Here is a 12,075-nt window from a genome sequence, read left to right as displayed (position 1 = left end):
CTGAGCCCTTCCCTGGCAGAGGGGCAGTTTGGCTGCTAAGTGGCTCAGTAATTGCATTACATCTAGCACCTAGTAACCCTCATCATAGCCCCATGGTGCTGTACAAATGCTTCCTTGGACAAGGCAGCAGAGCCTGTACATGAGGGCCCTTCCCCTCCCCTGAGGCCAGCTGGTAATCAAGGCAAAGGGTTGCAGCATCACTTACAGTCCCCCAGCCAAGCCCTAACACATCAGTTTCTCCTGCTGGGTGGGGTCAGGCTAGTTACTTTCAAAGCAGGAGGAGTTGACAGGTGCTGGGAGGGGGGGAAGGCCATAGCCACACATTGTACAATGAACTGTTTAACCCAGGGCCATAAACCAGGAACAAGGCAGAAGTCCCAGGGCCCACACTGTGGCACAAAGGGACCGTAAGCAACCATTGTCACCTCTCCCCTCCCTTGCAGTTCCAAGGGATGTCAGCAGGGTCCCAAGGCAGTTCTGATGACAGCACAGAGGGATAGTTAGGGTGCACAGCCAAGGAATGTGGGGCACTTCCCTGTCCCCTCAACTCCTGCTACCACACACTGCTCCAGCACATCAGTCGTCAGCCCCCAGCACAGACTGACCCCTTTCCTCCTGTAGCCCTGGGGCATGGTGCCCTTAGCACTAGTGATTGAGATTGTCCCTGGTGGGCAAGGCTCTGCCATGCTCTCAGCTACTAGGGGGGAGGGAGCCAGTGAAGGAAGGTGGCAGGTCCCACTTGATGGCAAAAGCCGCCTTCTCCAGCAGGCAGTGTAGGCTGCGCCACACTGGCTGTGACAAGCCTTAAGCCAGGGATCCTGCCCTGAATGAGCAGAGCTCTGGGGTACAGGCTGGCCCCCTGAACAGTTCACAGGCACTCATCCTGACCTGCACCACTAGCCCCGCATGCCCTTGGGAGCTGGGACAGGTAAGACAGCAGCTCACCGGGGACAATTCACTAAGACCATCACCCACTCTGTGCTTTGTGGCAGCCACATGCCCTGTCCTGCAACCCTCCCCGACACCCCAGAGCAGTCAAATGGCTGGGTTGGACACCAGGCTGGGGCACTGCAACTACTGTACTACTACAGGACAGTTCGCTAACCCCCACCCCTTCCTTCCCCGCCCTGAAAGGAAAGGAGAACAGGCAGGGCCCGGCTCCCTGCAGTGGGAAGGCTGCAGGCTCAGAGCACCGGAGGCTCCTCTAGGCAGCCCCTGTCTTCTCAAACTCTAGGATGAGGCCCTTGATGTGGGACAGCTTTTGGTGAAGATACTCGCAGCGGTCCTTCTCCTTCCTGTAGCTGGGGTAGGTCTGCAAGAGAGATCCTCGGTCAGCTCCTGCCAGGGAGCATCAGCCCCAGCCCCCCACCGCCAGCCTCACCTGCTTAAACCTCCGGTATTCCTGTAAGATTCTGTCTTCTACTGCCTGCAAATTAAGAGAGCTGACTCAGCACTCGGCCTAGGCACGCTGCCCTGCCACCCAGCCCAGCCCACCCTCACCTTGTGCTCCTGCGTCCCGCATGGCAGCGTTTTGATTTTGGCTCCCAGCTGTATGAATGTCCTGCTCACAGTCCCGATCCTGGTGTGGAGGCGCCGGTACTCTGCGTAATCCGCACTGAACGCCTCCATATAGGCGTGATGCTGCTCCACTGAACAGATGGCTCTGTATTTCCTAGCACAGCCAGGAGAAACTACTGACTAGTCCCTCCATCAAGGCAGGTGAGCTGAGCAGCAGGGGCTCTGCATGAGGTGCACATGCCAGAATGCTGCTTGGTAGGAGCAACTCCAGCTCCTGACCAACAGCTTCCCTGTGCGTGAGGAAGAGAAAAGGTGGGCACTGCCCGTTCGGGAGCGGGACCTGGTCTGCTTCTCGTTCAGCTTTGAGATTCCATTTACAACTTGGACTTTACAGGCTGGGAATCTGCAGCTCAGCCTGGCTCCATGCCCCAGCCCTCTCCCCATCCCAACTCAGGCTGTGGGAGCTGGGACAAGGCCCCCACCATGGTATCTGCCAAGAGGCTAGCCTATCACCCAGGTGAGGAGGAGCAATGTACCCTGGCTATGCTTACCGGCAGTAATCCGGGAGCTCAGCGAAGGAGGCCGGGGGGCTTACCCGGGAGCTGCTGTCTGAGGAGGAAACAAAAGGATTTGGGCAGAAACTCTTCAAAGTAATTTCCCCTCCAGCCCCAGCCTCCATCCTTCAATTCCTTGGGGCTACAGAGCCACCAATAACTCCAGCAGGAGCTGCCTGCAAAGTCATGAGCTCCAGCCATCTGCATTGCTCAGGCGGGGCCCCTCAGCCATGCTGGTGTGCAGAAGGGACGGGACAGTGCCCCGATGCTGTGCAGAGTGGTAGGTGCAGGGGCTCTGCCCAGCACTGCCATGACCTGCCCCAGGGAAGCAAAACTTGCCTCCCACCCCCAGCACATGGTCCTGGAAGCTGCGAGCAGACACACTGCTCACTGGCTGAGTCCCAGCCCCCCAGGCATTAACCAGCAGGTTTGCAGGGCTCACTGTGCAGGGACCAGCCTCATCACCCCTCCCCATATCCCTGGCAGGGGGGGCAATGGCTCAGGGTGTCACAGAGCAGGGAACAGAACCCAGGGCCCCTCCTTCCTGGAGCGCCCCCTGCTGACCGTGGGGTGAGACTCCTCCCTCTGACTTTAGCAGGTACTTTGGGGCCACAACTTCCCCCTCCCTGAAGCTCTGACGCGAGCCTCGCTTTAGGCTCACCCCGAGTCCTTTTTCAGTGCCCCCCACCCCGCCTCCGAGCTTCCAGGCTGCTCTCCCCTAGTCTCACTGCCTGGGGACTATCAGCCCTATGTGGCAGACAGCTCTGGCTAGGGATGCTTATGGCTGACAAGGTGGGTCAGAGCCTGACTGGCAGCAGGATGTCCCTGTGGTGGGCTGGAGCAGCACAGCCCCTCACCTTGCAGGGCAGAAAGGTGCTGCTCCAGGCGCAGAGCTCCCTCTTCCCAGTCATCACCTCCCTCCCCGTCGCTCAGCTCCTCCTCTGAGCTCTGCAGCTCTGCGCTGGGCCTGGGAAGCTGGCATGGCTGCTGCTGGCTGTGGGCTCTCTGATGCTCCAGGCCAGGCTCCTGCAGACTGTGGTGGGACCCCAGAGAGCTGCGGGGGTGCCCTTGGGCACAGGGTTTCTTCAGCCCTTGTGGGTCCAAGGCATCCAGCAGTGCCAGTCGCTTCTGAAAGAAAAACCCATCAGGCGGTGGGGTCTGCCCTGGATTCACCCCCCAGGCTGGAGCCCTCACTGCAGAAACAGGTGAGCAAGGAGGGATCCACCCCTTTCATCATGGCCCACGCGGCTACCCCCTCCCCACATGCAGCACTCTCACCCCCCGGCTCTGGAGGGCAGAGCTGATGCTCTAGGCCAGACAGGTACAGGTGCTGGAACTGGGATGCTGGGGGGCTGTCGCACCCCCTGGCTTGCAGTGTTTCCATCCCACAGGGTTACAGTTTGGTTCAATGGCTCTCAGCTCCCCACTGTACAAACGGTTCCTGCCCCTGCAGCCACGCTGCCCGCCAGGACTCCAGCTACCCAGCTGGAGACTAGAGCCTGCTCCCCCAAGCCACCCAAGGCCAGAGACTTGGTGCTACGGCTAGTGACAGTGGCACAGCAAGGGGCAAGGCCCAGCCACAGCCAACCAGGCAGCTGGGATCAGCCCCCTCCCAGCCCAGGGAAGACTCAGCCCAAGGCAGAGCCTCAAGGAGCTGCCCAGCCAGTGGCCTGGGCACAGGCATTCCCATGACCCTACAGCTGCTTCCTTGCTGCAGCTGGGACCTCGGGGAATTGTGCAGTGCTGTTAAGCAGTAGGGTGGTGGGTGGAGCCTGCCCAGGGTGGCCGGGCAGCCGCAGTGGCCCTGAACCAGGGGGAGGTGTCCAGTCTGCCCAGAGTTAGTGGAGGAGGATGACGGGGCTCTGGATTTTGGGGGGAGGAGTTGATCTTGCCCCATGGGGGACGGGGGGCACCATGGCTTCAAAAAGAGTCACCAACATATCTGTAAATCAGCTCAGTTCTGGAAATGAGGACATGTGCAATCTCTGCAAATAAATCCATGCATATTCAAATATAAAAACTGGGATATTAAGCCATGCTGGTGATCTGCAGATTTCTGGACATTTAGCCTTAGCAGGTTTTCAGCCCTCGTTCTCCTGCCCTTGCCTAGTTCTGGTGCCTGTGCCAGAGCGTCCATCTGCCTAAGGCTTCATACCACCAATACTTACTACGCCCAAGGGCCTTCTGCTGGCACCTTGGCAAGACGGGCACTCCAGAGGCACCAAGAAGGGCCTGGCCACAGCTCCGTGGTCCTGTTTCCTGGAGCAGAAGAGAGAAGATCTCTGGGGCAGCTACCATGGGCCAAGGCAGTGTGTCCCCCAAGAACAGGAGAGGAGCTGCCCTGCCAGCACCGAGGCCATAGGGCCAGGCAGGCTGTGGTCAGGGCCTTGGCGTAGGGATGGCACAGAACGCGAGATGGGAACAAGGTGTGAGCCCACCATCTGGCTGTGACGCCTTCTGTGCCTGAAGCCAACTGTACACACAGGAGTGCCCTGCAACCCTCCCCTGCTCTGAAACATCCAGCCCCTTCCCAGAGCCAGTCGGGACTTCAGCATTAACCCTGGGGGCACCAGGGCAGCTCTCTGTCCCTTGGCCCAGGGCTGCACCTGCGCAGGAGCTGCCTGACTTGCTGCTGCTCCTCGGCCGTGTAGCCCAGCCAGTCCTCCTGCACCTGCCCGAAGAGCTCCTTCTTCAGACTGTAGCTGCTCTCCCGGGGATTGAGCTGCCCCACCTGCGTGGGGAAGAGCAGCAGAGTCAGCGAGAGCTCAGAAGGCAGGAGCCGCCGCGCTGCCCCCTCAACCCACACTCACCTCCTCCAGCACGGGCAGCAGCTGGGCCCTGTCCCTTGGGCAGATCTGCACCCTGTCCAGCCGCTCCAGGAGCTCATGTTCGCAGTGGGGCCGCAGAGCCAGAAGCTGCACTAGGCATTTCACAAGAACCCTGTGATCTGGCCCCATGGGGCTACATTTCCTGCCCCCTGGAGTGGGGCACTTCCCCAATGAGGGGCTCATGCCCAGCTTCTTTGGGATGGTGACACATTTACCTGCAGAGGAATCAATGCACAAATGGCTGCTAATAAAGAACTAACCCCTCCACATGTGCCCCGAAGGCCTCTCATCCCAGATCTCACAGCCAGTACCTGACTCCTCTCCGTGTGCCCATAGCTGGCCCCCTTGGCGCAAGAGCCTTCTCCTCTGCAGCCCCTGGGTCCCTCCACTTCATTGTGAGTTTGGGCTAAATCCTGCCAAGCTGAGGTCTGGTACATTTGCTGCAGCCAACGCGCAGTTCAGGGGGACTGGGCAAGAGTTGTGGAGGTGAGACAACACCCAGAGAGAGAGAGAGGCTGGGCTCACCCAGTAGCTGTTGCAGCCCCAACTCAGCCCCCAGCTTCTTCCTGAATCCAGCCTTGCCAACCCCGCCCAGCAGGCCCAGTGCAGCCAGCAGGGTGCAGGCTGATTCCCAGGGCCCCGCACCTTGGGCACAGAATGGCTACGCAAGGCATGGGACAGAGGGACTTGGCCATGGGAGCCCTCCAGGCAGGAGCTGTAGTGAGCCTCACCCTCCCATGTGCAGCACAGAGCCAGCTGTCAGCACTTACATGGGCCACATGCTGCCCCATGCCCAGACGCAGAGTGGGAGGGGCTGTCTGCTCTCTCAGCACTTCCTCCCACTTCTCAAGGTCAGCCCCACTCATGAGCCACGCCCTGACCGTGGCAGGATCCTGCCTTACCATGGCCTGGGGCTGCTGGCTTGATCTCGATAGCAGCTCTGCTCCACGCCTCCTTCTCTGCCTGGGACACACGCTCCCGCGTCAGCTGGTACGAGTCATCGGTGGCACAGACGGTGATTTTCTCCTGGATACTGCCCACACAGTCCAGCTGGTTCTGACCCAACCTGACAGCACAGAAACCTGTGTCACTGGCCTGGCCCCTGCTCTCTGCTAGCCCATCCTGAGAAGCTAGTCAAGGAGAGGGAGCCCAGACACCCCCAGACCAGGAGGGCACTCGCTACCACGCAGCAGGTGATGTGCCCTTGTCTTGTCTCATCTCATCCCCAGTCCCTGCCCAACACAGCCACTCCCCAGGGCAGCCTCCTGCTGTGGTGGAGTGGAGATTTTCTGTCACATTTTGTATGACTAGTTTGCGTGCCTCAGTTTCCCCTACATGCTCCATTGCTAACGAGGTGGTGGGAAAAGGCGGGCTTTGGCACAGGTGTGAATGGACCTGGGCTGGCACCTCATCACTAGAGTCCATGAAGATGACAGCAAATCCAGTCACTAGGACTTCAATACCTAACAACTAAGGACCATGGATGGCTCCACCTCTCTGCTGGAAGCCAAGCTGAGTTTGCCCAGCTGGAGAACAAAGGACTGAGGGATGGAGGGTTGAGGTGGAAGTGAAGTGTGGGTTGTGGGAAGCAGTCAGGGCTCACCTGACCTGGGACAAAGAGGGGTCAGAGGGACAGGGCTTTAGGCTCCATGCTGACAGGACAGACTGTGCTGTAACTGTCCGTTTTCTGTGCTACCAAAGGCCTCCCTATGCTGGGTGCCAGCCAACTATAAACCAACTTTCTCAGCACTGGGTGAGTGCCCCTGCAGATGCTGGTGGGGTTGCATTGCTCCCTGAGATAGTACAATTCTCCCTCAGGGGTCTGCCTCAGTGGGATTGCTTTCCACCACGAGCTCTGGTCAGCGAGAGTGGCTGAAGGGCCAGAGATGCAGCCTAAGGAGGCAATGATGCTGCGTGGCTTGCCCTGGAGGAAGAGCGAGCTCCCTTCGGGTCTGTCTCACTGAACTGCCTCCCAGAGACAGTTCCAAAGCTGGGGTCACAGCACCGGTTCAGTGAGGGTGTCTCTCCTGTGCATTCTGGAATGGAAGCGCCGTCTCTGCAGATGCCCCACAGGGGAATCAGCAGGGATATGGGGCTGCCCCTCCCACAGGCCAGTAGTTCTTAGCACCCTGCTGCCTGCCTTCCTACCTCCCCGCTTCTTTGGCAGGCTCCGGTTGGTGAAGTTAATCGGCCCCCTCCCCACCTTAGGGGCACTGGGCTGGCATGTGGCTCTGAAGTGGAACCAAGGGCTCCTCCCTGACCCTGAATGAACTGCAACCACCCCCAGAGAAGGGCAGGGCAGGGCCCTCCCCCCAAGTTAGCACAGGTCAGTGGGAAGAGTTAGGGGATCGGCTGCTTGAGACTACAGCAGCTCTCACCAAGCGACTCACACAGCCTGCTCCCTCCACGCTGAGGCAGCTCCCAGCCACCTCCCACCCTGCTGAACAGCCCGAAGGTGTCCGTCACCCCTTCACTTGGCACTGTTCTCTGCTCAGGAGCAGCTTCAGTGCCAGTGTGGGGAGAGCAGCCCCCTCCTGGTCACTGCTACCCCGTGTCCTGAAGGAGATGTTCTTTGGGGAGTGGGGGCTGCACAGGCAGGGAGCTCCTGGCACATGGTGCCCCAGTGGATCTGGGGAGAGCAGGGGCTGCAGCTCCACACAGAACTGTCACTGGACAGCATGGCCAAGCAGGTGCATCTGCAAAAAGCCAGCCCCTCCCTGACACCAAAGCAGACACAGCCCCTTCCCCACTGCCTGCGCCCCATCTTCAGCCTCACACACGCACCCCTCTGAGCTGCCTCCACTCAGGCGCTGGCCATGCCCCTACTCAGCCAGGTCAGGTTCCCACAAGCCCTTGGCCCTGCCCCCAGCCACAAGTTGGTTACCTGCCTAGGGTTTCGGGGCAGAAACAAGCCTCCAGTTCTGGGAAGTCTCCAGGACAGGGCCTCTGGGGCACAGACCGGCTCCAGGCTGGGCACTGCCCACTCACTCACCTGGAGACGTACTGCCGGATGCAGTCGAAGCTGGCCTGCGGCTTGTCCTTGCTGTAGCGGGACAGGTAGAAGGTGAAGAGGCGAGCTCCATCCTCAAGGCTGCCCAGGCCACAGGGGATCTTGATGTACTGTCCAGGAGAGAGGGAGCACATGGGACTATTCCCGGGGAGTGGGGCACTGAGAACAGGGGAGCTGCATTGTCCCTGCCCCTCTGCATCCTCCTCCTGCCCCACATCCCCATCCCTGCCTGGGACTTGGCAGCTCTCCTCGGGCTCAGCTGCACACGCTCCAGGCTCTCCCAGAGAGGGGGACTGGGGGCTCCCCAGACCCCATGTTTACAGGCAACGAGCCCAGCAGCACTGCCATCTAATTGTCTGGTTCAGGATCCCCCCCCCCCCCCCGAGGCTACAGCCTGCTTTGAGCAGCAGCTCTCCAGGGCGCAGATTACCAGCAGAGGTTTAACCCATACAATGCTGGGCCATTTCCAGACTTGGGGGACCCAGTGGGAGACCTGGAGTGGCTTTACTCCCAGCAGTGGGGTACACAGCCAGGGTGCTGGGGCTGGGGCTAGAGACAGAAGGAAGGCTGGCATTCTGGGCAGGGGACAGCTGGCCAAGCCAGGGGCTCTCTGTCCCAGCTCAGGCGGGGGGAGGGCATGGGGCAGGCACCCCCAGACACACCTTTGGGGCAGGTGCTCTGCCCCAGCTCAGGCGGGGGGGGCATGGGGCAGGCACCCCCAGACACACCTTTGGGGCAGGCGCTCTGCCCCAGCTCAAGCAGAGCAGGGACACATGGAGGGATCCAGTGCTTTACCTATTCTTTCCAGCTGCCACTGCTGAGCTCGCAGCCCAGCACCTGCCCCCCAAACCCCCCTGCGAGGGGACTGTTAATGTGTTTGCAGGCAAAGGCCAGAGGGACCCTTATCTGAGCTTCAGACAGCAGCTCCCTGCAGAGCTAGTTAGCGAGGAGCATGGCGCAGCTGAGGTGCTGCAGCAGCACAAAGCCAAAGGGGAGGGAGGCAAATCCCTGACCTGAGTGCCTCCAGAAAACAGCAGAGAAGAGACTCAGCCAGGCCCAGCACAGGGCAGATGGCAGCTCAGGGCCCTGTAGGCTAAGGCCACGGGTTGCAGGAGCACAATCACTCCACCCCATCCCCCTCAGGGCTGCCAAGAGCCAGTCAGGCCCAAACAGGCCATGACACCCCCCAGACAGTGTCATGGGCCCCTCCCTTGGCTACAGATCAAAAGGGCCCCTCTCCCCCGCAGCCCAGCTGCTCCCCAGCCTCCGTGGAGCCCTGTTTGTTCAGCAGTCCCGGCCCCATGGTCCTGGAAGGAGGCTCACAGGTGATGGAGGTGGGGAAATCCCATGGGTCCCATCAACAGCTTCTGTTGCTGGGGCTAGGGACCAATCCTGCCTACAGTGCCAAGGCCACGTCCAGTCCCAAGCAACAGAGCTCCCACCTGCCCAGGATGAGCGCTGTGCCCGGGTCCCGCAGGCTGCACACTGCACCTCCCCCAGAGCAGGGCTTTGCTGTGCTCCCCCTGCCCCACTTAGCTCAGCTCCCAGCCCCTCGCCTCGTGCTCAGCGGCTGCCCTACCCAGCGGGAGGCAAGGAAGCAGAGTGAGCCCTCGCCCAAGCCAGCAAGGGGTCGTGAGAGAGGGGCTGCTCCGAGCTCACTGCCAGTGGCGCTGGGCTGTGGCTGTGGGGAGAGGCCCAGAACACGGCTGGGGCTGGCAGACCCAGGCTGGAAACGGAAGTGGAAACAGAGCTGTGGGAAGCCAGTGGGGCTGGGCTGGCATCCGTCTCACACGCACTCAGTGTGTTCGAGGGCCCCATTCTCAACCCCCACAAACTGGGAGTTGCATGCTCCCCAGGGAGCCCTGCCCCACTCACCCCCTGGCTCCCTTGGAAGGCGATGACAGGCTGGGCTGAGCCCTGCAAACAGAACAAGAGCGACAGTTAGCGGCTGCACCTGTCCAGACCTCTGTGACAGAGGCGCCCCCACACAGCTGGGTCACCCACACGACCCACCCCACGCGGTGCCGGCGGGAGGCTGCCCTGGCTGAACTGCAGCAGAGCTTCTGGGCCAGGGCCAGTAAGAGAGACTCCACCAGGACCCTCAGGACACGGTTCTGATGGTTACCGACCCTCCCTGCAAAACAGAGACATCAGGTCCCGGCTGCTGCCAGCCTGGTCTGGGAGGGGATGGCTGGGAAGAGGGCGCTCACCCAGCCCCAGCCCATGGGTGAGGTGATGGGGAGGGCACGGGGGGGGGGCGCACTGGTGTGGGACAGGGGGTGCTGATCTGGTCCCAGGCTGGAGGGGAGGAGAGATGGGGGGTAGAGCCCAGGGGTGAGGTGAGGGGCAGGGGGCACTGACCCAGGCCTGGCCTGGGGAGAGTGGAGACACTGACCCGGTCCCAGGCCGGGGGAGCTGGAGAAGTGCCTAGGGGTGAGATGGGGGGACATGGGAGGCACTGACCAAGGCCCAGACTTGGGGGGCGGGGAGCGCGTTGACCCAGTCTTGGGCGCAGGGTGAGGTGGGGAGACATGGGGGACACTGACCCGGTCCTGGGGGGAAAGTGCAGGAGAGCCTGGGGGGAAGGTGGGGGGGACACAGGTGGTGCCGGCCCAGGCCCAGCTGGGAGGGAGGAGGTGCTGACTCGATCCCGGGGTGGAAGGTGGTGGGGGGGGGGCGCTGACCCGGACCCAGCCGAGGGGGAGAGCCTGATGGGGGGGCACAGGGAGGGACGCTGACCCGGTCCCGGGGGGGGGGGGGGGGGGGGGGCACGGGGAGGGACGCTGACCCGGTCCCGGGGGGGGGGGGAGGTGGGGGGCACGGGGAGGGACGCTGACCCGGTCCCGGGGGGGGGGAGGTGGGGGGCACGGGGAGGGACGCTGACCCGGTCCCGGGGCGGGGGGGAGGTGGGGGGCACGGGGAGGGACGCTGACCCGGTCCCGGGGCGGGGGGGGGAGGTGGGGGGCACGGGGAGGGACGCTGACCCGGTCCCGGGGCGGGGGGGGGGGAGGTGGGGGGCACGGGGAGGGACGCTGACCCGGTCCCGGGGCGGGGGGGGGAGGTGGGGGGCACGGGGAGGGACGCTGACCCGGTCCCGGGGCGGGGGGGGGAGGTGGGGGGCACGGGGAGGGACGCTGACCCGGTCCCGGGGCGGGGGGGGGAGGTGGGGGGCACGGGGAGGGACGCTGACCCGGTCCCGGGGCGGGGGGGGGAGGTGGGGGGCACGGGGAGGGACGCTGACCCGGTCCCGGGGCGGGGGGGGGAGGTGGGGGGCACGGGGAGGGACGCTGACCCGGTCCCGGGGCGGGGGGGGGGAGGTGGGGGGCACGGGGAGGGACGCTGACCCGGTCCCGGGGCGGGGGGGGGGAGGTGGGGGGCACGGGGAGGGACGCTGACCCGGTCCCGGGGGGAGGAGGTGGGGGGCACGGGGAGGGACGCTGACCCGGTCCCGGGGGGAGGAGGTGGGGGGCACGGGGAGGGACGCTGACCCGGTCCCGGGGCGGGGGAGGTGGGGGGCACGGGGAGGGACGCTGACCCGGTCCCGGGGCGGGGGAGGTGGGGGGCACGGGGAGGGACGCTGACCCGGTCCCGGGGCGGGGGAGGTGGGGGGCACGGGGAGGGACGCTGACCCGGTCCCGGGGGGGGAGGTGGGGGGCACGGGGGGGCCGCTGACCCGGTCCCGGGGGGGGAGTGGGGGGGCACGGGGGGGCGCAGACCCGGTCCCGCCCCGCCCCACCTGCAGCCGCTGACAGTCCCGCAGCGCCCGCAGCGCCGGGTCGGTGAGTTTCAGGTGCAGGAGGCTGAGGCGGGGCCCGCGGGAGCCGCCCCGGTACCGGAGCCGCCCAGACAGCTCCGCCCGCGGCCACGGCATGGCTGGGAGTGGGGCCGGGCCGCGCCAGGCTACCGGAGCCCCCGGCGCTCGGCAGGCGGGGCGGGGTATGGCCGGGGGCGGGGCCATGGCGGGGCGGGGCGGGGCACGGCCGGGGGCGGGGTGGTTATGGGCGGGGCATTTCTGGGGGCGGGGCCATGGGCGGGGCGGTCGCCCGCCGGGGCTATTTTCGGGGCAGCCCGAACCAATCCCCTAATCGCATTAGCAGCCCCCGCGCGCTCTGCGGTCCGGGCCTGCAGCCCTTTGCCCCCCGCCCCTGTTCCTTGAAGGCGCAGA

At 63.7% G+C, this 12,075-nt stretch overlaps 1 protein-coding gene across 1 annotated transcript; it reads right to left on the bottom strand.

Annotated features, from left to right (window-relative positions):
* Window positions 1–1,057: 1,057 nt before the first annotated feature.
* Window positions 1,058–11,806, bottom strand: ELL3 (elongation factor for RNA polymerase II 3). Its single transcript, XM_050967229.1, has 12 exons — window positions 11,647–11,806; window positions 9,786–9,827; window positions 7,893–8,020; window positions 5,803–5,966; window positions 4,883–5,115; window positions 4,679–4,803; window positions 4,241–4,331; window positions 2,930–3,200; window positions 2,070–2,127; window positions 1,501–1,672; window positions 1,382–1,426; window positions 1,058–1,312 (listed from the first exon to the last, which is right to left on the bottom strand). Exons 1-12 carry the CDS (start codon window positions 11,779–11,781, stop codon window positions 1,205–1,207), a joined length of 1,572 nt encoding a protein of 523 aa, XP_050823186.1. The 5' UTR covers window positions 11,782–11,806; the 3' UTR covers window positions 1,058–1,204.
* Window positions 11,807–12,075: the final 269 nt, after the last annotated feature.

The sequence above is a fragment of the Gopherus flavomarginatus genome, chromosome 9 (assembly GCF_025201925.1).
Source record: "Gopherus flavomarginatus isolate rGopFla2 chromosome 9, rGopFla2.mat.asm, whole genome shotgun sequence".
NCBI lineage: Eukaryota > Metazoa > Chordata > Testudines > Testudinidae > Gopherus > Gopherus flavomarginatus.
This window is presented reverse-complemented; position numbering and strand designations above follow the sequence as displayed.

Bases quoted from the DNA above. Each gene is read 5' to 3' on its own strand.
- ELL3 (XM_050967229.1), bottom strand. From the start codon at position 11,781: ATGCCGTGGCCGCGGGCGGAGCTGTCTGGGCGGCTCCGGTACCGGGGC. The intron at 4,332-4,678 runs GTGCAGCCCTGG...CTTCTGCTCCAG, and splicing joins GTCAGGCAGCTCCTGCGCAG to GAAACAGGACCACGGAGCTG. The intron at 3,201-4,240 runs GTAAGTATTGGT...TTTTTCTTTCAG, and splicing joins GCAGAAGGCCCTTGGGCGTA to AAGCGACTGGCACTGCTGGA.